Genomic DNA, 27109 nt, shown 5'->3' with positions numbered 1-27109 from the left:
AGAGCAATGAATATCTTAAGTGCTTTGACAAAAAATCCATTCAAAAATGTCATCTGTGGAAGCCGTAATACTGTAAAAAGCACGACCAATCATCTGAGCCGGCCCGGATAAAATAACTGGATGGCCTACCTGCCTGTCAGCCTTCCATCTGTGCACAAACTTATCTCGTGCCCTCATTGGTCATGTGTGCGTTCGTGTGTGTTGGAGGAGGGGCTCTGTGAGGAAGTGGCAGATTTTTTCCAGTTGTGTATTTTCAAATTCTAGCGCACTCGAGCTGGTTTCTCCAAAATTACCTACCCCACCTTTAATGAAATACAAGTTTTTACATTCCATCTCCTCCATACAAGTGTTTCCGACACTGTTAAAATTAAATGATGTTGACACAAATTGCATGTTTGATGGTTAATGTGGCTAGTTAAGTAATTAAAGAGGCCCTATTATGCTTTTTGTGGGTTTTCCCTTTCCTGTTATATAGGTGTTAGTGCATGTAAATGGTCTGCAAAGGCTAAAATCCCTGTGTGAGTTTCTCTCCCACTGCCGGAAACGCCTCCATTGGATTCCCTTGTTTACTTCCTGAACATAGTGACATCACTATGTAACACTAGCACTTCTATTGGCTAGCGCTCCAACACACTGTACGTGATAGGCTAAGGGGCGGGACATCTCTAAGCTGGTTGACCAATCACAACAGAGCCGGCCAGCTAACCAATCAGAGCTGGGCTCTGGTTTCAGACAGAGGGTGAAAAGAGGTGCTGCAGCACAGGCAGTATGAGAAAAATAAAGAGCTTTTTGAACATTAAAGCATGGAGACATGTCACAGTAGAGACACTACATACTGATATACACCTGAACATCAGCAGGAGAGGACTCTTTAAAGTAAAGACACTATATACTGATATACACCTGAACATCAGCAGGAGAGGACTCTTTAAAGTAGAGACACTACATACTGATATACACCTGAACATCAGCAGGAGAGGACTCTTTAAAGTAGAGACACTATATACTGATATACACCTGAACATCAGCAGGAGAGGACTCTTTAAAGTAGAGACACTACATACTGATATACACCTGAACATCAGCAGGAGAGGACTCTTTAAAGTAGAAACACTACATACTGATATACACCTGAACATCAGCAGGAGAGGACTCTTTAAAGTAGAGACACTACATACTGATATACACCTGAACATCAGCAGGAGAGGACTCTTTAAAGTAGAGACACTACATACTGATATACACCTGAACATCAGCAGGAGAGGACTCTTTAAAGTAGAGACACTACATACTGATATACACCTGAACATCAGCAGGAGAGGACTCTTTAAAGTAGAGACACTACATGCTGATATACACCTGACCATCAGCAGGAGAGGACTCTTTAAAGTAGAGACATTACATACTGATATACACCTGAACATCAGCAGGAGAGGACTCTTTAAAGTAGAGACACTACATACTGATATACACCTGAACATCAGCAGGAGAGGACTCTTTAAAGTAGAGACACTACATACTGATATACACCTGAACATCAGCAGGAGAGGACTCTTTAAAGTAGAGACACTACATGCTGATATACACCTGACCATCAGCAGGAGAGGACTCTTTAAAGTAGAGACACTACATGCTGATATACACCTGAACATCAGCAGGAGAGGACTCTTTAAAGTAGAGACACTACATACTGAATATGTCCCCTTTAATTAAAGGATCTGCGTTCTCTGCCTTCAGAACATCACTTGTTGTTGTACTTCGCCGTCGTCCATTAATAAATTAGCATTACGTGTTTTTGACAGAGGGTGAATACTAAATGTTTCCCATGTATTATGAAACCTGTGAGTGTGTGTGTGTGTGTGTGTGTGTGTGTGTGTGTGTGTGTGTGTGTGTGTGTGTGTACCTAGCTCCTTGTACAGTCCCGTGGAGATGCCTGCCAGCAGCGACAGAGTGATCAGATCTCCCAGCGACGCAGCGATGGGCGTGGCCACGTTGTCGGGGTTTATGCCGACCTTCCTGGCCGCGATGATCACACCTATCATGATGAGCCCTGTGGGATTGTGGGTCAGAGATTACACAACATGGAAGACACCTGAGAGACTGTCACACATGTCAATATTTTATAGTCTATGTAAGTAAGTAAGTATGTAAGTAAAATGTATTTATAAAGTGCTTTTCCCAGGCATAGTCACAAAGTGCTTGACAAAGCATTAAAACATCATACGAATCATAAAAGATTAAATGACCACACAAGCCACGTGTTAATAAGTGCTAAAAACACAATACATTGTGAAAAACACAATACACAATAAAAAAGCACGTGATGTTCTGAGTAACCTTCCATCACCAGGGGGCTCATTGACTTCAAACAAGTGTGGTGAGCAAAAACACAGAGGAGAACATGTTGTCTTTAAGGGCGTAACAAGAGGGGGGTTTTTTCCCCCAGAAAAAGGATTGGGATTCTCTTGTTTTCCACGAGGAAAGTTGGCAAAAACAAAACGGTGTGGAGGTTTTAGTGTTAAAGTGAGATGACCAGGACAACAGGGCAGGTGACCAGAAAGGAGGCTGAAGGCTTTAAGATATTTACAAATTAAAAGACCTGTTTGAATTTGTTTTTTATACCTACACTCCAGGAACAGGAACAATTGAGTTTCTTACAACAGGAAACTAATCCACTCAAATATGGCTGTCTCGAAGAAGCGAGCATCTACTCAGCTAACGGACGCCGCTAATGTTTACATCTCGCGCTGTCAATGCTGCTTGTTAATAGGAAGATGGACTCCTGCGTATTGGTGGGTGTAGTTTGGTCGAAAGAAATAGTTCCTACATAAAACTGCTCTCAACAAGGTCTTATTGAACAGGGACAGCGCACGTTAAAGGATTTTTAATTTCTGAAAATGCACCAAGAAGCGTCTCTTTTTCATCATCATCCATAGTGATTAGATGTTGATGTTTCAGAGCCACCATAAAGGTATATTAAAGTATTTTAAAGAATGTTAACATAATCATTAATGAGGCCCTATTATGCTTTTTGAGGTTTTCCCAGTCCTGTAGTATCTTATATAGGAAACGCCTCCAATTGTCTCCTTTGCTTACTTCCAGATCATAGTGACATCACTATGGATCACTCGCGCTTCTATTGGCTAGGGCTCCAACACATTGTACATGATAGGTCAACGTGACGGGATAAGCAGTTGACCAATCACAACAGAGAGAGAAAAATAAAGAGCTTTTTGAACATTAAAGCAGGTAAACATGTCCCAGTAGAGACACTAAATACAAATATGAACCTTAAAATGAGCAACATATGTCCTCTTTAAACAGGCTGTTATTGAGAATGTTTGCAACCGATGGACTAAAGGAGTTCTTACACTTGTTAGATTGATAAATACGGCTACCTACCTAGAATGAGCGAGGCGATGAAGGCGGTGGCCACGCTGGAGGCACACAGCAGCACGGCGTGGTCCAGCCTGAAGTGGCCCTCTGGGATCCAGCCGAAGATCACAGCCGCGATGGAGGCCAGGAAGCCCACCACTGTGGCCTGGACCTGAGCACACACACACACACACACACACACACACACACACACACACACACACACACACACACACACACACACACACACACACACACACACACACACACACACACACACACACACACACACACACACACACACACACACACACACACACACACACACACACACACACACACCACACACACACACACACACACACACACACACACACACACACACACACACACACACACACACACAAGATTCAAGGCTGTTATTGTCATTCGGGCATAGCTACCTGTACTGACTTTAACTCATTCTCTTATGGTGCAAATCAATTCATATTAAGCAAGTCATGCGAACATTAATTACACTGTAATCTGAGTTTTTCAAATGTAACTGTGTTGTATTATTTTATTGACCTGTACTCAAATCATGTTTTATAATAGTTTGTGTGATAGAAATTATGCAATGTGTGTAGTGTTTGTTGATTGTTACAGGATGTAACACCTGAGGACCGCAGATGGAAATGAGCTATTAGCTCAAATCTGGCATAATTCATCTCTTCTCGTTACTGAGATTAATGTATTTGTATGCATGGTCCTTGTTGAAATAAATACATAATATAACAGCTACAGTGTAGTTATGTCGATGAAAATCTTAGGTCACAGGCTCCTCCAGCAGTGCAACACAATAACACAGATCAAATAGTGCACGTAAATACAAATATAATATAATAGAAATAGTGCAATAAGTAATTGGAATATGATATATTAGAGAGATAATTTGTAAGTTGCAAACAGGTGAATGTTATGGATGTCCGTGTTCACCAACACGGTTAATGGGGTCTCCATTACAGCCAACATGTAAACTCCAGATGTATGTTCGGCTATCTTGTTACAGTGGAGCAGCTTTTAGAAACGGACACACTGTACGAGCTCACCCAGCACTTATACACATGCTTTTATTAATAGATATTTGATAACACCTTATTCCATCACATACAGAGTTTTCTATCCATGGGGAAGACTATCCCTTACACTTATACCACTATTAAAATAGACAGAATCTCCATTTGTGGAGCAGCAGAGTGACCCAGTGCACCCTGGCCCTCTTTACAGGAGGTTGTGTCAGCACCGGTTTCAAGTGTTCCAGGAATTTTGGGATCACCAAACATTACATAACCACAACTTCAAATGGCAGACCCTATAGGAGAGGTCAGAGAAGAGGTCGTGTTTTGGTAGAAGTCTGTTTATGGCAGGCTTGGGAAGTAGCAGATTACATGTAGCAGGATTACGTAATCAGGATACAATAAAAACTGTATTCCCTTACAGTTACATTAAAACAGACTACTGTAACGTCTCAAAAAATGGTGGATCACTATCAGGATACAATGTTAGTAAAACAGCTAAAAAGAGCATATAGTGTTTGTTCTCTCTTCTCTGTGAGCTCTACTGTTCTGGATAATACTTTAAGTGTGAATCTCTACTTCTACTGACTGAATTTGCTTTATGGTTTTCACTTTCTTTGCTTCATTTGTTCTGTTTTTAATTCAGCAGGTGAACCTATATGTTCATAAAATAGTGTGTGTGAGCTTAACTGTGTGTATTAAACTAAAACGGAGCATTTTCTGTCATCTCAGACTTCATTTCTTCTTTTTTAAACTGTCTTATGTGCGCATGTGTTTCAGTGTTGGTGTATAGGGAATACAGCTACCTTTTTTTTGTATCCTGATTAGGTAATTTTGCCATATTAAGCAATAATTGTACATGTTCCTGGTCCACTTTGGCCCCTTAGGGTTGGTTAGTTTGTATTATTGTAATTTCCTTTCCTCTGGATGCACTTTTGTCACAGCAACATACTAATCCATGATCTTTATCATGCACAAAAACATTAAAAAACAAATTTCTGTCCATTTGTGTACAAATAATCAGGATTCTCTTGATGCCCTGACCTGAACCCAGTTTATCCTTTACATGACATTTCAGGAATCAAATTACTGCCAAACCTAAGACCAGTCTGTTTCTTTGTAAGTGCACAGTGTGTACAGTAAACACAGTGACTAACTATTACTGAACACACCAGTAACTCCAGTGTGACAGCTGCTGAACACTGGCTCTGATCATACAAAAAGTGACGCACAATGAGGTTGAAAGCACCCTCTTTTAGCCCCTACACACCCAGAATACAGCACCACATTGTGTCCATGTATTGTCTGATCCGACCACACCTTCAGGATTTTAAAGGTTACAGTTCTTCAGCTCACAGGTTACACTTAATTGTCGGGAGAGGCTTATTATCTGCTGCTTGGATCACTACTGTGAGCTGTTACTGTACATAACAGAGGATATAAACAGTAGATTTACCAGAATTAAAGATCTGATTTCTCTATTTTGCATTTGATCCTAGATTGTGAAGCACTTTGTATGAAGACCACATCCATAGTGCATTATGAATGCTTTCAGAGGGAATTATAATAGTGCTTTGAGATTACACAAGTGATTTTTGATGCACTAAATAAACATGATGTGAATTATAATGAAAGATCTATGTCTTGTGATTTGCTTTGAACTAGTTATGAAGAAAAGGTGGACTGATGATACTCAGATAAGGTAAATTATTACATTTTCTTTCATGTAATTATTAATTGTACATGGATACCTTTTTAAAGTAACCCTCCTAACCCTGACTCATACAACCCCACAAAAAAGGACAAACTAACCCTTCCAACTCAATGAAATGCTTGCATGGGAATTGAGTCTCAGAGCAAATTGACGGTCAAATTGAACGGCACGTAAACTCATTATCTGACTTCTCAGCTTAACCCGATTTCTCCCGGTAACATGGTTAGTTTAGGGGATGTACGAGATGCTCCATGACACATGACAAGTGTTAAAGTTACCTGGATGAGGGCCAAGTTCCCCATTATCATCTTCCACATGTTCTTGGCGTTGTCCATCTGACCAATATTAGCCTGAAAGAGAGCAGAAAAACACACAATGTCAACACATTATTATCTGTGTGTGTGTGTGTGTGTGTGTGTGTGTGTGTGTGTGTGTGTGTGTGTGCACAGTACATGCTGTTGCCTCTTGGTCCCAACAAAACAATCAGATGCCAGTTCTCTAGACAAAGACACTCTGATCTGATCCCCCACCCTGTGGCCGATTCCACTTATCTCATCTCCACTTTTTAGCACACACACACACACACACACACACACACACACACACACACACACACACACACACACACACACACACACACACAGAGACACACACTACACCTAAGACAGTGAATTAGTACAATGTTTGTTATTATCTAACGCATCCACAGTGAGAGACGCTGACAGAGGATCTCCTCTTCCTTCCTCTCCTCTCACATTTACATATGCAGAGGGAAACATCTGGTGGCATGAAAACACATACAGATGTGCAGGGAGAAGTCAAATCAATCAATCAATATTAGTATTGACTGGCTTTGAATGTTTGGAGGATATTTACATTTGGAAAGACAATAGCTCGCTGTTTCTTTAGATGAAGCTAGTTTGTGTGTGTGTGTTATGTGTGGCCTAGCATTACTAGTGGGGACCTAAATCTGTTTACAGTCACGTGTGGGGACTCACCTCCCAAAATGGAGGTCCCCATGAGGGGAATCATTAATTTTAGGGTGAAGACTTGGTTAGGTTTAGACATGTGTTGGTTATGGTTAAGGTTAGGATAAGTCTCCAGGAAATGCATGTAAGTCAATGTAATGTCCCCTGAAGTGATGTATACATGGTATGTGTGTGTGTGTGTGTGTGTGTGTGTGTGTGTGTGTGTGTGTGTGTGTGTGTGTGTGTGTGTGTGTGTGTGTGTGTGTGTGTGTGTGTGTGTGTGTGTGTGTGGGATCATCACAGAGATGTCGCAGGGTGTATGTTGTAAAAAAGTGATTCACGGATTTTATAAAAAAAACGAGAGGCTAAAAAACACTTCAGTTGAATAATCCAAAAAAACAATTCAACTGAAAGCTGTTGTTTACGAGGTCGGATCAAGCATGAATGGAGTGAGACTTCAAATACACAGAAAGAGGGTAAATAAGGATTATGAAGTGGTGGTAATCCCTGATTATAGTGTGGAAGCATTTGCAATGGAGCTACTGCTAAACTCTAGTAATCTCCCAAATATTATTACTATCCAAATAAGTACACAATCTAACATAATAGACACATTTTCTTTTAAAGGAACACATATAAATAAACTATAAACTACTAGATTAGGTGAAACATAAAAGGTAAGTCATGCTATTATGCTAAAGGAACATGACAAAGTTACAATCCACAAAAACCTATATAACACTGTACAGGAAAGGGAACACCCAACAAGCTGAATAGGGCCACTTTAAGGCTTGAATGGGACATTTTAACAAACTTAAAACTTTTATGACTAAACATTAGGAGAATTTAATGTTAAAAGCCTGACTGAATACAAAATAGAATGACAGACTAGGGGTTAAAAAGACCAAAGGAGAATAAAGGAATTCTTTATTCATGTGATCATGTGATTTGAAGACTCTTACAGACAGCCAGTGCGGGGGATTACATTATTTTTTCACTAATAAGCGCATTAGGAAATTTACAGTGGTCTTAATCTGCTCATAATTAGCGACGGCATGGAAAGAGACGAGGTCCTGCTGGGCCGGCCAGCCAGGGCTGACAGTAATGTCTCAGGACAGAGTCACATACTTTCTGATGAGGAGAAGCTCGGCAAACAGGGCTGAAAACAGTTTGTAAAAATGGCTTAAAATGAAGTTGAAATCCCATTTATTTCAAAGACAAGTTATGGCAAAAAATGTCCTTGTAAAACGAGTGAATCAAATCATAATAGAACGTCTGCTACTTCTTAGTTTTACTGTTTAATACTCTAACAAAAATGTATAAAACAATGTAACTTCTACTGTTATCTGAATGCTACCACACTACTTCCTACATCTTATTTTGTTATAATACTGCAACTTGAATGTGGACTTTTGTAATTTGTAATTGTGTATTCAAGTTATTGTGGTTGCTTTTTAAAAGAAACACACACGCTCCGGATTGAATATCAAAGCCAGGTAACGACAAACATTTAAAATAGATTTAATCAGCTCGGAAACATTGGTGAAACATTGTTGAATTCCCCAATCTGTCATTGATTCACTTTTACTGCACCATGAATGAACATGAAAGATAAACAACCACCAAAAAAACACCTTTTTTTACAGGAACTAGTTATTGTAACAGAATACACATTTCTTAAGTAACCCTCCAAACCCTGTATTTGAGTTAAATGTCTATAAAACAAAACGTATAGCAACATAACACTGGCATGCTAATGGACATGATGACTTATCAATGACATATTATTGGTTTTAAAGTGTAAATGCGGACAATGCCAACTTGCTAATAATCATGCAACAATACGACAAATATAATGTTGGTTGTATTTCTGCTACTCAATATAGTTGATACTTTAAGGATTTGGAAATTCGGTAGCACATTTTTAGTAGTTTTCAGCTATATTGATAAGCACTCTATAGAGGGAAAACATGATGAGGCATTCAAAAACTGTCCCACTAACAGAGGTGATGGGAAGTTACTTTTTACTACATTTACTCAAGGACTGTACTAAAGTACAATTTGGAGGTACTTGTACTTTACTTGAGTAGTTCCATGTTATTCTACTTTGTACTTTTACTCCACTACATGTATTTAATACCTTTAGTTACTTCACAGATGTGGATGAATGATGTGAAATATAATCAAGTGTTAAATCAGACTTTAGTTCCACCTGGAGTAAATTCACAAGCTACCCTGCAGTATACAAAGTCATTCAAACTAGCTGCACCTTTACCAGCTTTGAGAACACTTTCATGATCAATCATTATAAAACATATCATATATATTATTCTGAAATGGACCAATCTGCACAATGACTACTTTTACTGTCGCTACTTTAACTATATTTTGATGATAATACTTTTCTACTTTTACTTGAGGAACATTTTGAATGCAGGACTTTTACTTGTAACAGAGTATTCCTACACTCTGGTACTTGTACTTTTACTCAAGTACAAGATCTGAGTATTTCTCCCACCTCTGCACACTAATTTGAAGTCTTGTTATTGTGTCTGACTTGATCTCTCCGTGCTAGGAGGCCGCTGTTAGCAATGCTAATCATCTCCGTCACCAGTGGAAAGAATGTGAGGATTGGTGAGGCTAATTCTTCTTTGCCTCCACAACTGTAGAGAGTGCTGCTAACCTCTGATGGACGCTGTTGGGTCAATGACCCGTCAGCTAACAATGGAGCGTGTCAGTGGAGCCTCAGACAATAGACGTAGCGTTAGCATCAAACCCTGTGGCCTGAGCAAAGAAGCATATAACTCAAATGATGGCTAGCTAGTTACAATCTGTCTATAAAACACCACAGAATACTACAGAAACACACAGCTTTGGGACTATAGCTCTGTACTGTGCATGACATGTTCTAGTAACTTCATACTGTGACTAAAAATATGACTTCTAAAAACAACACAGCTCATTTTTTTAATTTCAATCTTTTTATAGCTATTTATATTCTGACGTTTGCAACAACCATACCAATACAGGTATAATAATATAATACAGAAATTAAAGGATTTTTTAAATTTTTTTTTAATGTAAATAAAAACCATGATGCCTTCTCCTTCAGGCCTTCTTAGACCGTCAGTGTCCCATTCCCTTTGTTTTGGCTAAACCAGAATGAAAGTGACAAAGCTACTTCCCACTGTACATTTTACATTAATATTTAATTTAATATGCCATTCGTGCACACAAAATGTAAATCATATCCTACTTTTATATTGTGTTAGATGTAATTTGGCACTTCAATAGTGTTTTATTTGTCAGATAATTTACAGATTTGTACTCACTTCAACTATTTTAATTTTTTTAGTTTAGTTTTATTTTCTATTTAGAGATGTTTATATTGTATATTTGTTTATTTTCTACCCTTCTAATTATGTGCAATACTTTGTTTTACATCCTGCTGCAACGAAAATGTTTCCCATTTTGCGACCAATAAAGTATATCTTATCTTATTTGAATTACTAGTTCCGATCAATACAAACAACATATATATATATTGGTTTAATGATTTCTTGCTACTCAGCGGATGTTACAGATGAACAACACATTCAGATGAAAACTGTGTTGATGTTTTGCAAGGCCATTGAAAAGGTAAAACCAAATAAAGGGACAGGAATGTTGCTATCAGTTTGTCGGAATCTCAGGTCAACTTTAACAATATGACCTTCCACCCAAAGACAATAAGCTTTTAAGGGTCAACAAAAGGGGAAGGGGTCAACGAGAGACAGGTACAAAAAATTCCCAAAATGCTTAAATTGGACCAGGACAAGAGTGCAAAAACATTTCTAGGCATAGCTAATGATTTATTATATTGTATAGAAAAATGCACATGGACAATCAGATTTTCACTAGAGGCTTAAAATGGTCAAGAATAATTATCAAGGAACATTTGGGGGGGGGGGGGAATAAGTCAAGTTGACAGTCACTAACCGCTACTTTAAAGATTGAATAAAATGCCCCTCTTTTCTTTGGCAAATGACATTCAAATTGGGAGAGTAAAGAGTGGTCAACAGTCATTAACCGCTCATTGTAACTCCCAAAACACAAAGATTTCTCACCGCTGTTGAAAGTCTGGAGGCCAGCGTCATCTCCAGGTTGCCTTTGAGTCCCAGCAGTGCAGGAACCAGGATGAACACCTCGTTCACCTCCTTGAACACCGTCCAGTGCTGCAACGACCAAAAAGTCATACTGTATGAGTAACAAAACATCAACATAAAGAACACACTGCCATATTAAAACAGGACCTATCAGATTTACAACGGTACATTGTCACCTAGAAAGGAATCCTATTTGGGATGTGACCTTGTTTTTGAAGAAGCTTAAGGTGCTTTTTGGGGTTTTCCCTTTCCTGTAGTGTATTATATAGGTTTTGGTGCATGTAAATGGTCTGTAAAGGCTAAAATACCAAAGTTCCCTCCAGAAGGAGTTTCTCCAGCAAATTCTACAAGACATACATAGACAAAGCCACTAATATAAACACTAAAATGTGTATTTCAGATATTTTCCTAGCACTTTCCTGAAAGAAGACATGTTTTAGAAGCAAAATAGCCTAAACCTTGCCTTGTATTGTCTCTCCTGAAACACATACTAACGTTTCTGTCAATGCACATGGTTGATCTTCACAATATCTTCTGAAATGTAAACAGCATGGCATTCCCTCTGCAAACTAAAAAGCGAATTAGTTTGAGCAGTTTGGCGGGGAGGACCCTTAGTGATGCTACCAGTGAGTGTTGTACTTTTATCGCCATGTTGTACTTTTATCGCCATGTGCAGATCGTCCTTCTCACTCTCTGCTACTGGCTGTCAGATTGATGGTGACAAGCTCAATCAGACACAGTGTGAGAGCAAGAATCTTCCAGTTGGCATTCAATAATAAAAGGAAAGAGGGCAAAGCTCTTTCTTACAAAAGTCGTAGTTTGTTGTCAATATATTGTTATGAAAGTGGGAGCGAATAAGACGATATGTGGAAATGAGTGCTTTAGATCTGACCCTCGGTAACCCCTGTGAGTGTCTGGGCTTGTCACTGTAGTAAAGGTTCTCCCTCTGCTGTGCCTCCATTAGAGTTTATGCAGTGAGAGCAGGTTGAGGCCCTACTGTGGTCAGATTTAAGCTTTTGCCGAAGACGAGGCCATTGATCTATCCTTAGTAAAAGTGCTTATCTATGGGTACAATCCCAAAGGCTCCCAGCACTTACAGTCCATTCTGCCCAGATCTGATCAATACTCGCCGAGGCTAACTCAGAAAAAGAACAGAGACGGGGAGAAGAAAGACGAGGGGAGGGAAATAGAGGAGTAGCTGACATCAAGGCTACATACAAACACAGTTGGCTACATTTCTGTTTTACTACGCTGCTCCCACTGTGCATCCAGCTGTACGGGACAGATACGGGGGTGTCAGTGGGTGTGGCAGAAAAACTCAAAGAAAAACTGTGGGTTAAACTCCCTCAAACTGGAGAAAATGCTGCTCCAAAAACAAGTTAAATGATAATGAAAACAAGCTGTTTTCACTTGAAATAAGTACAAAAATCTGCCAATAGAACAAGTGAAAATGTGCTTGGTAAGATTCCTTGAAGATGGGATATCTAGATGAATCAGATCTTGTAATTAGCTGGGAGAACTTATTTTGAACTATATTTGACCAGAATCAGTAATGTTGTGTTACCATATAGGCCGCAAATGCTCAAAAGTTTTCTGTTTTCTGATGTTAGTTGGTATTTTCCAATAAATATGTAAAACAATATGTGTTTCATCTGAGATACAACTCAAAATAGGTCCCATGTCATGCTTTTCCGGTTATTACCCGTCCCCTTGTGTGTTATGTAGCTTTTTATGCATGTAAACGGTCTGCAGAGTCACAAACCCTCAAAGTACACCCTGTAGGGAGTAAAACTCTAACACAGAAAAGACCTGTCTATGCTGCCCCAGAACGCCTCGTTGGACATTTCTCTTTTTCTTCCTGGGTATGGTGACGTGCCCATACCCAAATGGACCCATTGGTCAAATGGACAAATGGACCAATCCGTGGAGCTCCTCACACACACACACTCTCTTCAGCGAACTGTGACGCGCTGGGGGGGGGGGTGCTAGTGGAGCCTCGAAGATGGGGGTGCTGCAGCCCCCTCAGCACCCCCCCCCCCTTCCCGCGTCCATTCGCAATGTCTCGCTGTCTCGCTGACACCACGCAGCAAGCAGGAAATGAACCCAGCTCACACTGTGCGCTCCTCGCAGCAGCGAGCCGCGCAACGTCCCGCGCAACGTCCCGCCAACACGGCACCCAGACCCCACGCAGCATTCTCATCTGTTTGTCATTACTGGTGTCATTTTCTGGTTCCTAACGCCATTGTAACACATACTGTAATCACTGATGTTCCACTGTAACGGTCGTGATCTCATCAGAACAGAGTGGGCGAGCTGATCAGAACAGAGTGGGCGAGCTGACCAGCAGGAGCTCCAACAAGCCGTTTAGGACAGAGAGTGAATACACATACTATACAGAGATGCTGTATGAGAAACCAATGTGAGTTTGGAACATTGAACAATATAAATATATTCTAGTAGAACTCAACAATGGAATTATGATCAGTAGAAATGGCCATGACATGGGACCTTTAACAAGATGATGCATTGTCTAAAAACAACACCCGATATCTCACTGCACTGAAGTTATTATGTCTTATAGCAAGTGTAAAGACATATTCTGACTAGATATTAGACAAATATACTGGGGAAGATTTTGAGTTTTTGCAGCGCAGTCTCTCCTCTCGCTGTTACCAAGCCAAGCAGAACTCCTTTCCAACAGCAAGTCCCTTTAGCTTGGCGCACTGCCTTCTGCCAACCCTAGCCGCCTTGCTAGCTCCTCCGAGAGCAACCCCTCTCTTATTTCACAGCCGCATGTTTTCAAGCTATTCCCCCTCTCTCTGTACTTCTGTCTCAATCCCCTTATCCCCCTCTTTACCTCCCCTGTGGTGATATATGTTGTTGTCTCCATGGAACGCTGGCTCGAAGCCAAGCGAGCCCCCCGGTTCTAAGAACTCTACTGGACAGCCCCAGAACCTCTGTGTACAGACCTATAGGAGCTCTGGTATGCAAACCTCACAAGGGGTCGCGTTGCCCAGTTGAGTCACATGGCCCCCCGATTTGATCTGCGACCACTGTACTCTCTGTACTCTGAGCAGGAGGCTGAACATCGCACGCAATGTCAATGCAACACTGGCAGCGTCACAGAAACGACATCAGGTGGTGTCTGTTTCCATGAGGGTAAACAGGTCCTATGCAGACACACACCATGAAGGGTAAAATTAACATTGCTGTGGCTACAAATATGGGGCACACTGGAATTGAACCTGCAGGTTGAATGTCAGCAATGCAGCAAGAAGCCAATGGCAAAAAAAGAGTTCTTGAATTCTTAACGAAAACTTTGTCAACATCCGTTTTCAAACTCTCCCAAGATTTGTGCACTCTTACGCTAATCTGTTCCCCAACACACACATTATTTCCCACAACTTTACCAATTATGACCCTCCAAAGTGTAATAAATGCAAAGCACTGAGCATGTTAAACACATTAACCTCCATTAACTTCACTTCGTCAAGACTTTTCTTGTTTGTTGAATCTTCGTTGTCAGACAAAGAAAATGTGCTCCAAGTATTCAAGGTAACCCAGGGTGATACTTTCAACACAAATGGTCAATTTGTGCAAGAAGAAAGAAGAAATGTACTAGTGATACACATACTTATGAGTTATAGGCACACAGTTGTCATAAGAATCACTAAATCACAATTCAAGCTAAGTCCTATAGATACCTGACATTTGGACTCCTCAGATTCATGCAGTCTTAAGTAAAAACATTTCCCCAACAATTTTTTATTTCCTACAAACGTACAAATGATGACCCTCCAGAAAGTCTCAAATGCAAATGACTGAGCATGACATTAACCCCTATAAGCTTCAGTTCATCAAGACTTTTCATGTGTTTTGATTCTTTACTCACCGTTGTCGGACAACAAAACGTATTCCAGGTAACCCAGGGTGAGTACTCTAAACACAATTGGTCAATTTGTGTTTGAACAAAAAGGAAATGTACTAGTGACACACATACTAATGAGTTTTCAGGCACACAGTTGTCATAACAAGCACTAAATCACAACCAAGCTAAGTCCTATAGGAACCTGACATGTGGACAGTTGACGTCCAGGGACCAGATGGAGGTTGGTGCAGGGTGAAGCCTAAAAATATCTGACTAGGGGGGGTGCAAATAAGCAACCTGGGACCCTCCAAGGACCCCCGATGGATCCTGGACAGAGTGAAAGATTAGCCAGGGTTTGGTGCAACACAAAAGCTTTCTAACCTTCTAATCCTTTTAATCTCACCAAGTAGCTGCCTGGGATGTTGTCAAGCAAATAGCTGAGAGCTGATATGTTGTTAATGATCATCAGGACATTAAATCTTTGGCAGACAGGAAATGACTGAGCAATATGAGAACAAGCTGTTGCAATATGAAATGCAAATGGCCATTTAGGGAATGTTTCCTGACTGATTCAAGTGCCTTTAGAAATACATTTTAATCCTTATATCTTAGATTGTGGAGGTCTTGTTAACGATGTTTAATTGTCAAATCATAAGGATGCATACATTTAAGCATACACTTTTTACATTGTACAGAGCCAGGGTTGGAAGACAGAATGATAATTAAGTTTTAGGGAATAATCCCACGCTCGTTTCCTGTGTGAAAACAGGAAAGTGGATGTGGTCGGAACAAAATGGTGTCTACTGGGCAGCAAGGGCTTGGCTGTTATTAAACCATTGAGTCAACTCTAATTTCCTGTTTACTGGTGCCTGTATCTTTAGACTCTTTGTTTTTCAGACCGAAGCAGTGTCCAAATGTTTGATTTATGTTGCTGTCAGAGGACATACAGCAGGACACTGAGGCACACACACACACTGAACAATCTTAAACATGTTGTCTTGTGACTGATAGCAAATCACCTGTTTGACCTTTGAGAAAGGCATTGCTACCAAAACTATCTCTACATGACCTTTACAAAGGAGCAGGTTATCTTCAAGATAAGAGATCAACTCAAGTCACATCGAGGCTATACGAAACCCACTTTAGACAGCCAAATGATGAATAGAGTATCACTGCCCATCAACAGAATAATCGGACTATAATAACTTAAGCTTACTTAAATATCTTATAATGACTCCAGACATAAGTGACATAAGCAAAGTAATTCAGAGCATGCGAACAGTCTGTTTCACTTATTCACTTGGTCACAAAGTATCACATCATTTATTCACTTATCTGTGTCAGCTTCTTGAGCCAAATGTTGGTGTGCAACACGACAGAGTAGTGCAAAATGTGCATTTTAAGTGTTATTTGCTACAGGTTACATACTTTATGTTTCCACTAAGTTGTATTAAGATATGAAAAACACTTTACCATAGCTCACACATCCAGACAACAGGTGCTGGACAGAATAACAAGTAAAAGGAAAAATGTAATCTTCACTTTCAATTATGCTTAGAGGACCTTTAAATAAAATCATCTTTAAGATATAAAAGTACATTTTGGGAAAGAATAAAGTAGCCTATATCTTCTACTCTATTGCTATGTAATTCAAGTATGTATTAAGTTGATTAAACACATACATATAACTAAAGTCAGATCCACTCATGAGGGGCAGTGGTATTATTAATCTGTTCATTTAGGACCAGTTCCACCTGTTCTTCCTGCACTTGGCATGTTGCTTTCAGCCCGGATTATGTGTTTAACTCATAGATGTATAAGGTTTAACTTCTTCGTATTTGTTTGATATTTAAGTTCAATCTTCATTTTTGTCACTACGATGAAAGTATGTTTGTAATTGGTAAAAGGTTGCTAACTCTGCCCTTTTTATGTGAACGGGCTCATAGCCAAACTGAGAAACCTGGGTTGACTTAGAGATTCGATAGCCAGCATCGAAGGACCGTTTAGCAGAATTGTGTTTGTTAGGGTTAGTCAAACCAGAACACAAAAAGATATTCAGGGTTGGTTGAACTCGTAGTACAGGCCTCAGAGTCCTAAGCTTTTAGCCCTGGCAAAGAACCTGTAGGTGATTCTGCTGCCAGGTCACTAAGCAGAACTATGCAGACGACTCCCTCCTCTATACCAGCCTGGACCGTCCTTTCTGAGAGTCCAACTCGAGTGGGAATGAGGCCATGAGCTCTGTGTGTGTGCTGTACATACTCAAAGTGACCAACTTTAAAGAGGCCACATTTCAAAGAAGCCTGATTTTGGGTTGAGAGCGATGCAAAGCGCCAAGTCATGCTCCGATCCAAGCCAAAACGACTCAACTCAGGCCAGGCAGACACATCAAATAAAGGCTCTAGCATGTTCTGGTTTTCAAGCTCACTTTTAGCAAAGAGCTTGTGCCTTTGGACTGAAACAGAGAGAGAGGGAGGCTTAGAGAGAGTTAGACAATTACCTTCCTGCAAGGACAGGAGGGATTAGCTGAGTTAGCGTTCAACAGTTTCAAGGACTGGGAATTAGGCACCTGTTAGATGCCGAGCCTTGCAAGTATATTCTTCAGCCAGAGGCACAATCATGCCTTATAATAAATGAACAATAAGTCACTGTACCATCTACAATATGTCTCCTCTCTCCCAGCCTCACCTCCGAAGGAATGGTGCTCTGAGTGTTTTGGAAACTAGAGAGACTGCAGCAGCATGGTGCAGGCAGCATGAAAACTGTTTTGACCTAAGGCAGCATGAAAACTTTTGTGACCTCAAACCTCTGCATTCCTGGTTCCAGCGAGAATACCTAACCACACGGTAATAGAGGCTGTCACACTGCATTGTGTTTTTTGTTTTCCCTCGAGCTCGACTGAAGTGTGCTGCCATTGCAGGTGCTCAAAGAAACTCTTATTTCCTTGCTTCTTCCCCTCCTCTCTGTGCTGAGTTCCTGGGGACCCCAGCCACCATGTTGGCATCAGTATGCGTGTACACAATGTGCCGGACTGGTCTCCTGGCAGCCTGACCCCTCAGTTTTATCTGCATCACAGGCTGACTTTAAAGAAATATATGACCAGCATGACTTTGGCCTGTAATTCTTCACTGAAAAAAAATAGACAATGCTCCCAGTAAGATATGTTTATTACTATTTTGTTCATGGGAGCATTGTCTGGTAGTGTGCAGACTTTTTACAGTTTTTTACTTTTTGTTCTGTCTATAACCTAGTATTTAACATTGTTTAAATGCTATTTTGCATTTCTACAGTGCATGTAAACACTGATTTACTAGGAGCTGTACTTCCCTAAGTGCACTGCCTTGTGGTACACTGAACACTGTGAACACTCTGAGTGAAGTGTGTGAATGTTGACTGGATAACATTGTCTCAAATCGTACACAACATCTATGCCTTCACTGGAAGTCAAACCAGCACGGTGTTAGCTAGCTAGCTACATTATGGTTCACAATAGAGTAATGGATCGTTGAGAGTGAGCACTGAATTGTTTTACTGTTATGTTGACCGTTCTTGGCAGTAGTTCATACAGCCATACTAAGCTTTGGAACGCACATAATATGCTCAAAGAAGCAAATGTAATTACAGTACGCAAATTCAGACACAGATTGAGACTTTTGGGAGGCCCTGGCTACACACTGCACTACAATTAGCACCTTCTATTTGTGTTTCTATTCTGTAAAACTAAGTCATACTTAAAGCAGAAGGATGTGTGACATTAGAAGATTAAAGACCTACTTGTTCTCCCGTGCTGTTGCAGACCACGTATAAGATGTATCAGTCTGGTTTTTTTAAATTGTTGTTTTTCTATTTTGTTCTGTTTAAAAATGGTTTTACATTGTGTATGAGAGTTTTTCAGTCTGTGGCTATAAGAATGGTTTTATTGTCTCGTGCTTTTACGTTTGTTTTTTTGTCCTATCGGTTTTGTCTAAATGTATTTATGCTGCTTTTTATATATTTATTGATGTACAACACTCTGTTGTTTTTAAATATGCTATATCAATTAAATTGGATTGGATCAAGAGTGTAACAGTATGAGCCGGCACTAAGGACAGACAGGCTGTCCTGGGGGTGAGACAGGTTATGTAAATCACCCCTATGGTGTGTGATGACCCGTCCCCAAACAGATGCCACCAGACAGCACGATGACAGACACATGCCAAGGTGAGCGAGGCCAGTTAAACCAGTTAACTCAAATGCTCCGGGGGCCCATCCCATAGTATGACTCTGCAAACACGCCTGGAAACATCAAAAACATTACAATGACGCATTATACAAACTTAAATATAGCTCATGATGTCTATCCCAGGTAACTGGATCGTGAGAATGGGACTAAAGTGGAGTTCACGTCATGAACAAGGATCATGATGCTGTATGAAAAAAAGTAGAGTGCTTTACTGGGTGAGGAAACTGTGTGTTGGTGGTGATGTAATAACATCTGATCATTTTGAAGGATATGGCAGTGGTTGGCAGTCCTAGGAAACAAGGCAATCTAATTGTAAATGAAAATCCTTTATTTGAAAATGTTTTAATCAATAAATCAAATTATGTATTGTCTATGTACACTTTTTTCATTGTTTTTGTCCTTAGTACTCTCTTTTGTTGCCATAATGTGTGAATATTATAGAATATGATAGTAATTTTTTCATTTAACATTTGATATCTGTCTTTTTAGATATGCCAATTCATATATTCTATCTATCGTAGGTGTCAATTGGGCCGCATTTGTGTGCAATGTGACACATGTTTTATTTTGAGCACATGTCCTCAACACTTTGTAGCACCTTATGAAGACGTGTTAAGTTGAAAAGCATCAGTGATCCATGGATTAATAAAGGAGTTTAAATTTACAATCAGTTTATATGCTTTTCAGACTGACAACCAATACCAAGGACTTACATTATAAAGATGTTCCCCACTTCCACTTTCTCACAGTCCCCGACATATTCCCATTAGCATCACTAGATCTTTAAGCTTGGACAATAGTCTCCAGTTTGGATGGACCAGTTTCTAAGTATGATCAGAACCCATTTCTTCTGAATAAATGCTGCATGCTCACTGTGCGCCGTATAGTTTAGTTTAAAGTTACCAGTTATTAGTATCTCTAATCTGTGTGAATCTGTGCTGTCCTGTTTTTCATTCTTACCCTGTTTTCCCCACAGGGATTAATAAGGGTCCATCTTATCTTATCTTATCTTAGAATAGGTCTAGATTTCCTCGCATTAGTAGCACACAGTATGTCGAGTAGCATTAATGCCTTAGAATGTCTTGTATATGTTTATTTTGTTGTTATTATTATTATTTATTTTATTGTATTTCAATGTTGTTTTTTGTGGTTACGGTCTGTTTGTTTTTTTTGGTATTGTTGACCCTGATAGAATGGTCTCTTCTACTCCCTTTATTGTACATGTAAGGGTCTATGTATGTATGCTTTCTGTGTTTGACAATGTCACAAATAAATCATATATATATATAAAAAAAAAATAATAGGTCTGGATCTCTCACCTGGACGAGGTCTAGCACCATCCCGGCTGCCACGGTCCCGAACCCGGCCAGCAGGAAGGGGAAGACCACCTGCAGGCCGATGGTGAAGGAGGTCTCTTTGAGGGGCGCCGGTGGTTCTGGGCTCTGGTCGGTGCTCGTTTCATCGCTCTCGTTGCTCTGGCTGGCGTTCTCCAGCAGAGCGTCTTCCTCTCGCTGACCTTTGGCGTTCGCCCGGCAGTCCGTCGCCACCACGATCTCCGACCTCTCCACATCGTCCGCGGCGTCTCCGTTCGGGACCTCTGTGAGCTCGAGGTTGTTCCCGCTCCCCAGGATCTCCTCCTCGGGGCCCTTTGAGAGGATCACTGGGGGGACCGAGCAGTTGGAGTTGAGTAGGGCCGGGGTCAGGGGGCCGCCCTCCTTCGTCCCCTCAATGTCCCCGGAGGACATGTCGATGTCGGGGAGTTTGTCTTGTTCTTTCGACCAAAGTACCATGCGGAAGCCTTTTGAAAACACTGGGCTTGACAAGAAAAAACAGGTCAGCTTGCCTCGGCCTGTCAGTTCTTTTTTGGGGGAAGTCCAAATGGAATTGGCCACCTGATCTGATCCAATTGATTTATCCCATTAAAGAGGCTTAAAGTGAGTTGGGGTCGCTACTAAAGACCAGGAGAAAACCTGCAGCAAGGCACATGCAGTCGTGCGCCTGCAGAGCCCGTGTTCCTGTCGGTGCTTCGGGAGCAGAACCAGTATGTTCTCCATTCACTGCAAGGTCCTCAGGGTGCACAGTCCAAAAGAAGAAGAGAGCGTACTGGACTAAAACAGAAGAGGAAGTAAAACAATAGACGTGGGGGCTCGCCACAGAAATCCCCTGCAGTCACTCGTAAACAGTCCTTTTAGAGTTCAGTATAAGCTAAAGAAAGAATGAATTGAAGGTTCTGAAGTGGCAGCGATGGGTCCGGCTCGCCCACTGATCACCAGATTGGTGGGTGAATGTCTCACTTTACACCACGTGGCTGCTGGTAGAGAGATATTTAAAGGTCTGCAGTATGAAGATTGAGTTACCGTCTGCAGAGAAGCACCTCTCCTCGAGAGCGGACAGTCACCTGGGAAAAAATAAACAAAGTCATTAATTATTCAGTAAATGAATGTAAACATCTTCAACCACATTCCAGATTTGCTAAGGAATATCAAAAGCTGTTTCCTGACTATTGATTCATATAAATAAAAATACCATTATAAAACAACAACATACAGCCTTAATACAGGGTTTATAAAACTTCAACCTTAAAAAATACTAGTTAAGAGCAATTTTAATATCACAGAATAGAAAACCATGACCAATGTGCACACTGTATAACAAACAAATTAATGTAACAGGAATATTATATAAATAGAAAAACCCAAAACTCACCAAAATCAAATACTTCTAGAGCCTTGATAACAAATATTAAAACTTGTTAACTACACTTGCTGTGTAATCCCTTGAAACAAACACTAGTATATTAATCCGAACAAAAGGAGCCTCACTCTCAGCTGACGGTTATCACAGCAGATGTGAGGAAAGACCAGCAGCTAAAAAAAAAAGTTTCATTCAGGGCCAAACTTCCTCCCGGCATCTAAAAATATTCTGGCATTAACGGAGGAGCTGCGTATCCCATATCCACTGAAACACAGTCAACCGCGGTCAACGATAACACATCACTTCCGGTTCTTCAAAAATAAAATAAAAAATGCAGCAGTGGCATAAGAGGTTTAGTAAATCAAACTGGTATTCTGACTTCTTCCTTTGTATTTATTTTGTATTCTATTAATGTTGTACTGTATTGAATCAAATGTCAAATGAATACAGAGTTTTTACGAAAACGGAAACAGATGTTGGAAGATATAAAACGTTCATTTACTCAAATACAATTTTGAGGTACTTGTACTTAAGTATTTCCATTTTCTGTTACGTTATAATTCTACTTCAGAAAATATTGTATGCTAACTTTTGACTACTCCTGGTTTGATAACTTTGGTAATATGGTCGATTCAGAGTATTTATACAAAAACACAGATTGAAATGTTATTGTCCTTTACCAGCTCCAACATTAACGTGATGAATGAATCAGTAATTATAATCCAACATAATATGTTTTATTGTAAAGTGGGTCGTTCTGCAGAATGACGACCCTAGTATACGTGTTGCTGCTTTTAGTTCCTTTAGTTGCTATAGCATTTGCATTTTATGTAAGAACCAAAGTATTTCAACAATGTAGGTAGTATTAGTCAAAGTAGGAGTCTCACATAGTGGTGCTAAATCTGACTCACATGTTTTTCCTGTTTCCACTCTCAATGGATAGACAGGTAACCACACACACTCCCAAATGTTACGTCAACAATTAACGACAAAAAGCCTGCGTAGAGGATGGTAGTCTGGTGATCTCTGGAGCTACATTACATGATATAATACCGTAAAGCAAATTATCTAATAACACAATTTAAGCACACAACCGAATACATCCAGACTCTTATTTTGAAGGCCCTGTTTCCTGTTTCTCCTCGTTTTGCTGCTGTCTTGTTGCGACATCACAGTCTTTGGCTTTGAAACAATCCTGTTTAGTAGTCAAGACCTACACCACCCGAACCCAACATGGCAAAGGCGTAAATTAGTGCTCCCCTGGTCAGCGATGAATAGCCGAGCCTCCTATTCTCTTCCACTGCTCATTTAACAGGGGGGAGTGGGGGGGGGGGTTCTGCTCCAAAACCGAGTGTAAAACTCATTAAAATGAATCTACCATTTCCCATTCTTCATCCCCACTACATAAACGCGTAAATAATTTCACAAGCTGCGATTTGGAGCTCTCCAAAATGCCACATTCCGTTGGATAAAGCTGTGAGGACCGGCAGCTGAAATGTCCAGCAGGTGGTCTCGGTATTATAAAAAGCTGCTTACCTTTCAGTGCAGTGATGATCAGATACTCGCAGTGTGTGGATGCATCCTCCAGCTTGTGGTTACGCGCTCTGGTTGAGGCGTGGACGCCGGTGCGCACGCCTTATGTACCGCACAGCTGGTTAATGCGGGTTAATGGTTAAACCCTCCCTCCCTACATCCCTCCCTCCAGTGTGGCCCAGTCTTCACTCCCGACCCCGTCACTTTGCACCCCGTCCTCCGGCCCCCGCCGCCCGGCTGCTTGGATGAGCATCCATAATACATCCATAATACATCCAAAATACATCCAAAATGCACCCGTCCGCTGCGGGGGGCCAGGAAACTATACAAGGCAGGACACACTCTGAGACTTGGGCAGTTCTAGGGGGGGTAGGGGGGCCAATGCCCGTTTTATACTGTGCTTGGACCCCCTGTGGCCCCTCTCAAAAATTACTCGGAGTTGGAAGAAGCACTGAGATCTTGTACTTGAGTAAAAGTAGAAGTACTCAGATCTTGTACTTGAGTAAAAGTAGAAGTACACAGATCTTGTACTTCAGTAAAAGTATAAGTGCTCAGATCCTGTACTTGAGTAAAAGTAGAAGTACACAGATCTTGTACTTGAGTAAAAGTATAAATATTCAGATCTTATACTTGAGTAAAAGTAGAAGTACTCAGATCTTGTACTTGAGTAAAAGTAGAAGTACACAGATCTTGTACTTGAGTAAAAGTAGAAGTACTGAGATCTTGTACTTGAGTTAAAGTAGAAGTGCTCAGATCGTGTACTTGAGTAAAAGTAGAAGTACTGAGATCTTGTACTTGAGTTAAAGTAGAAGTGCTCAGATCGTGTACTTGAGTAAAAGTAGAAGTACTGAGATCTTGTACTTGAGTGCAGCTAGTTTGAATGACTTTGTATACTGCATGGGTAGCTTGTGAATTTACTCCAGGTGGAACTAAAGTCTGATTTAAGACTTGATTATATTTCACATCATTAATCCAAATCTCTAATTTAACTGAAGGTATTAAATACATGTAAAGTATAAGTACCTCAAAATTGTGCTTAAGTGCAGCACTTGAGTAACCACCATTATTTTGTCAGTAATGTAATGTAATAAATTGAAACTAAGTTATTGAAAAAATTCTGTTACTAAAATAAACACAAAAAAATATTAAGAAATAAAATAAAAACAAGGTTTGGCTCCATAAATAATGTTTGTATACCCCAAACTGCATTTATGTTAATATTAAAGTAAGTTACTAAACTAAAATTGTAAGTTATTGATGCAAAACTGTAATTAAAACAAAACCCAATTATGGTATTTAAGGTTTTTTTTGTGCACTAGACTTTATACTGAACTGAAAAGGTGTACTTGTCCCCCTTGTCCTGCATTCAATTGGTCTTGAACCCTTCACTCCCCCCCACCCCCACTGAGTGGAAAGTTGTGCCCATGCGATGCCAGTTTCCTCCACAAGTCTTACTAATTTACTACCAGATAGAAGTTTAAATGTAACAATAGGCCTGCTTGAATGCATGGGCACTCACGCAAACTAACTGAGTGGGAAGACTTTTGTCAATGATCCATCGAGACGGAAAATAAATACACGCAAGTCTTACATAAGGAATGGCAGCAAAGTGACCCGAAACCACACCAGATGAACACAGACCTCTGACTGATTTTGATCTACACATTTTTATATAATTCATGGACAGAGAAAGAGAGAAACCCACTTGAATAAAATCACTTTATTCTAAAAAATACTCTTTATTTTTTTAAATGATTATCCCTTACAGTTACTTCACATACAAAAGAGAAAATAAGAGAAATATCAAACAACAATATAATGGCTACGCGTTTTTCTTCTCTCCCACCAAGTCCTATGATCTCAACATCTTGAAAAAAAATCCAAGAAGAAACTCATAGAGACCAACTTACCCGACTACAATCCTCTTGTATGGTATTTTATTTCTATTTTCTAGAGTATATGTGTGTGTGTGTGTGTGTGTGTGTGTGTGTGTGTGTGTGTGTGTGTGTGTGTGTGTGTGTGTGTGTATATATGTATGTGTGTGCGTGTTATCTAACAGTCTGTAGCACCGTGCCTCAGCCTCCTGACACTGTTCCCGAGGACCTGCAGCTTTGTTGTGCCGTATTCCTGTTGCTATCGAACACTTTGTGCTCAGCGTCAGCATCATCTCCCCCCCCCAGACCCCCAACTCCCAACCCCCTCATCAAATATCCAGAGATTAAAGTCCATCACACTGTGGTGTCTGGAAGAGTTTGATTCTTTTAGCCTAAACTTGTAGGTGAACAGGAAGTTGTGACTTGAATTTGTCTATCTGCAATCAAGCTTTCTACTAAACTATATAAAACGATGCTTTATCATTGCACTTCAGGACTTTTTGCCACATTATCTGTATTTTTTAAACTATGATTTTATCTCTTTCAAGAGTTGTCTTTTTGTTTTTAAATGTTATGTGGTAATGCCAAAGCACTTTTAATTGCCTTTGTGTCTGAAATGTGCTATTTAAATAAATAACCTTAATCTTAAAGGTGGGATAGGTAATTTTGGAGAAACCAGCTCGAGTGCGCTAGAATTTGAAAATACACAGCCGGAAAAAATCTGCCACTTCCTTACAGAGCCCCTCCTCCAACACACACGAACGCGCACATGACCAATGAGGGCACGAGATGGGAGCACGAGATGGATGGCTGACAGGCAGGTAGGCCATCCAGTTATTTTAGCCGGGCCGGCTCAGATGATTGGTCGTGCTTTTTACAGCGCCACGGCTTCCACAGATGACATGTTTTAATGTATTTATTGTCAAAGCATTTAATATATTCATTGCTATCGGGATGTTAAGAGCATTCCATGGAATATAACAAAAAGTGTTTCTGAAATAAATTACATACCCCACCTTTAACCTTGTATTTCTTTGGATTTGTTTCTTACTTATTACATCATTTTACAAACATTTCATTTAAGGGACTCGAGTGAGTTCAACAATGGAGAATCAAACTTAAAGTGGACCTATCATGCTATATTTGAATAATATAGTGTAGGACCATACCTATATAAGGCATATTTATACTTTTTTTTTTTCAAAATACCAAACAGATCATGCATTTTAGCCATGCCTCATTTTGCTCAATTTGACAATTTCTAGCTCTGTTTTTGCAAGGGCTGATTCTGTGAGAACAGCACCATCTACTGGCCTGGCATATGTACTACAGCGTCTCCAGCGCTTTCGAACTGCAATGGCCGTGGCTGTCTCCTCCTGATTGGTGGAGTTGGCCCAATAGCCGTAGCGCCACTGTCCTGACGTCAGGACAGTGTTCAAATCTGGATCAGTTTTTATCAGATCCGTTGCAGCCCCTTTTTTAGAGATTTGGGTATGGAGGAAAATAGAGAGGGTTGTGTTTTCTGACACTTGTTCCCTGGAACACCGGGGACACATATTCATGTATAAAAGACGTACAAAAGTGCATTTTGCATGATAGGTCCCCTTTAAAAAAGACAAAATCTATATCTGCAAAGCAACAGTGATTGAAGGTTTAAAGGTCCC

At 40.3% G+C, this 27109-nt stretch overlaps 1 protein-coding gene across 2 annotated transcripts in view; it reads right to left on the bottom strand.

Annotated features, from left to right (window-relative positions):
- Nucleotides 1-23664, bottom strand: part of slc41a1 (solute carrier family 41 member 1) — a 34209-nt gene extending 10545 nt beyond the window's left edge. Inside the window, exons 1-6 of one of the 2 annotated variants that reach the window (XM_034121870.1) lie at nt 23575-23664; nt 20664-21742; nt 11219-11326; nt 6423-6494; nt 3403-3547; nt 1904-2050 (exon numbers count right to left, since the gene is read on the bottom strand). In XM_034121870.1, the coding sequence (XP_033977761.1) occupies nt 1904-2050; nt 3403-3547; nt 6423-6494; nt 11219-11326; nt 20664-21134 (943 nt within the window). In that variant the 5' untranslated portion in view covers nt 21135-21742; nt 23575-23664. Of the gene's footprint in view, nt 1-1903; nt 2051-3402; nt 3548-6422; nt 6495-11218; nt 11327-20663; nt 21743-22050; nt 22252-23574 lie in introns of those variants that run through there. The other variant, XM_034121871.1, reaches the window with a different exon arrangement.
- Between the last annotated feature and the right edge of the window lie 3445 nt (nt 23665-27109).

Source organism: Trematomus bernacchii, unplaced genomic scaffold (genome assembly GCF_902827165.1).
Source record: "Trematomus bernacchii unplaced genomic scaffold, fTreBer1.1, whole genome shotgun sequence".
Taxonomy (NCBI): domain Eukaryota; kingdom Metazoa; phylum Chordata; class Actinopteri; order Perciformes; family Nototheniidae; genus Trematomus; species Trematomus bernacchii.
Note: the sequence above shows the minus strand (reverse complement) of the source record. Positions and strands in the feature narration are given on the sequence as shown.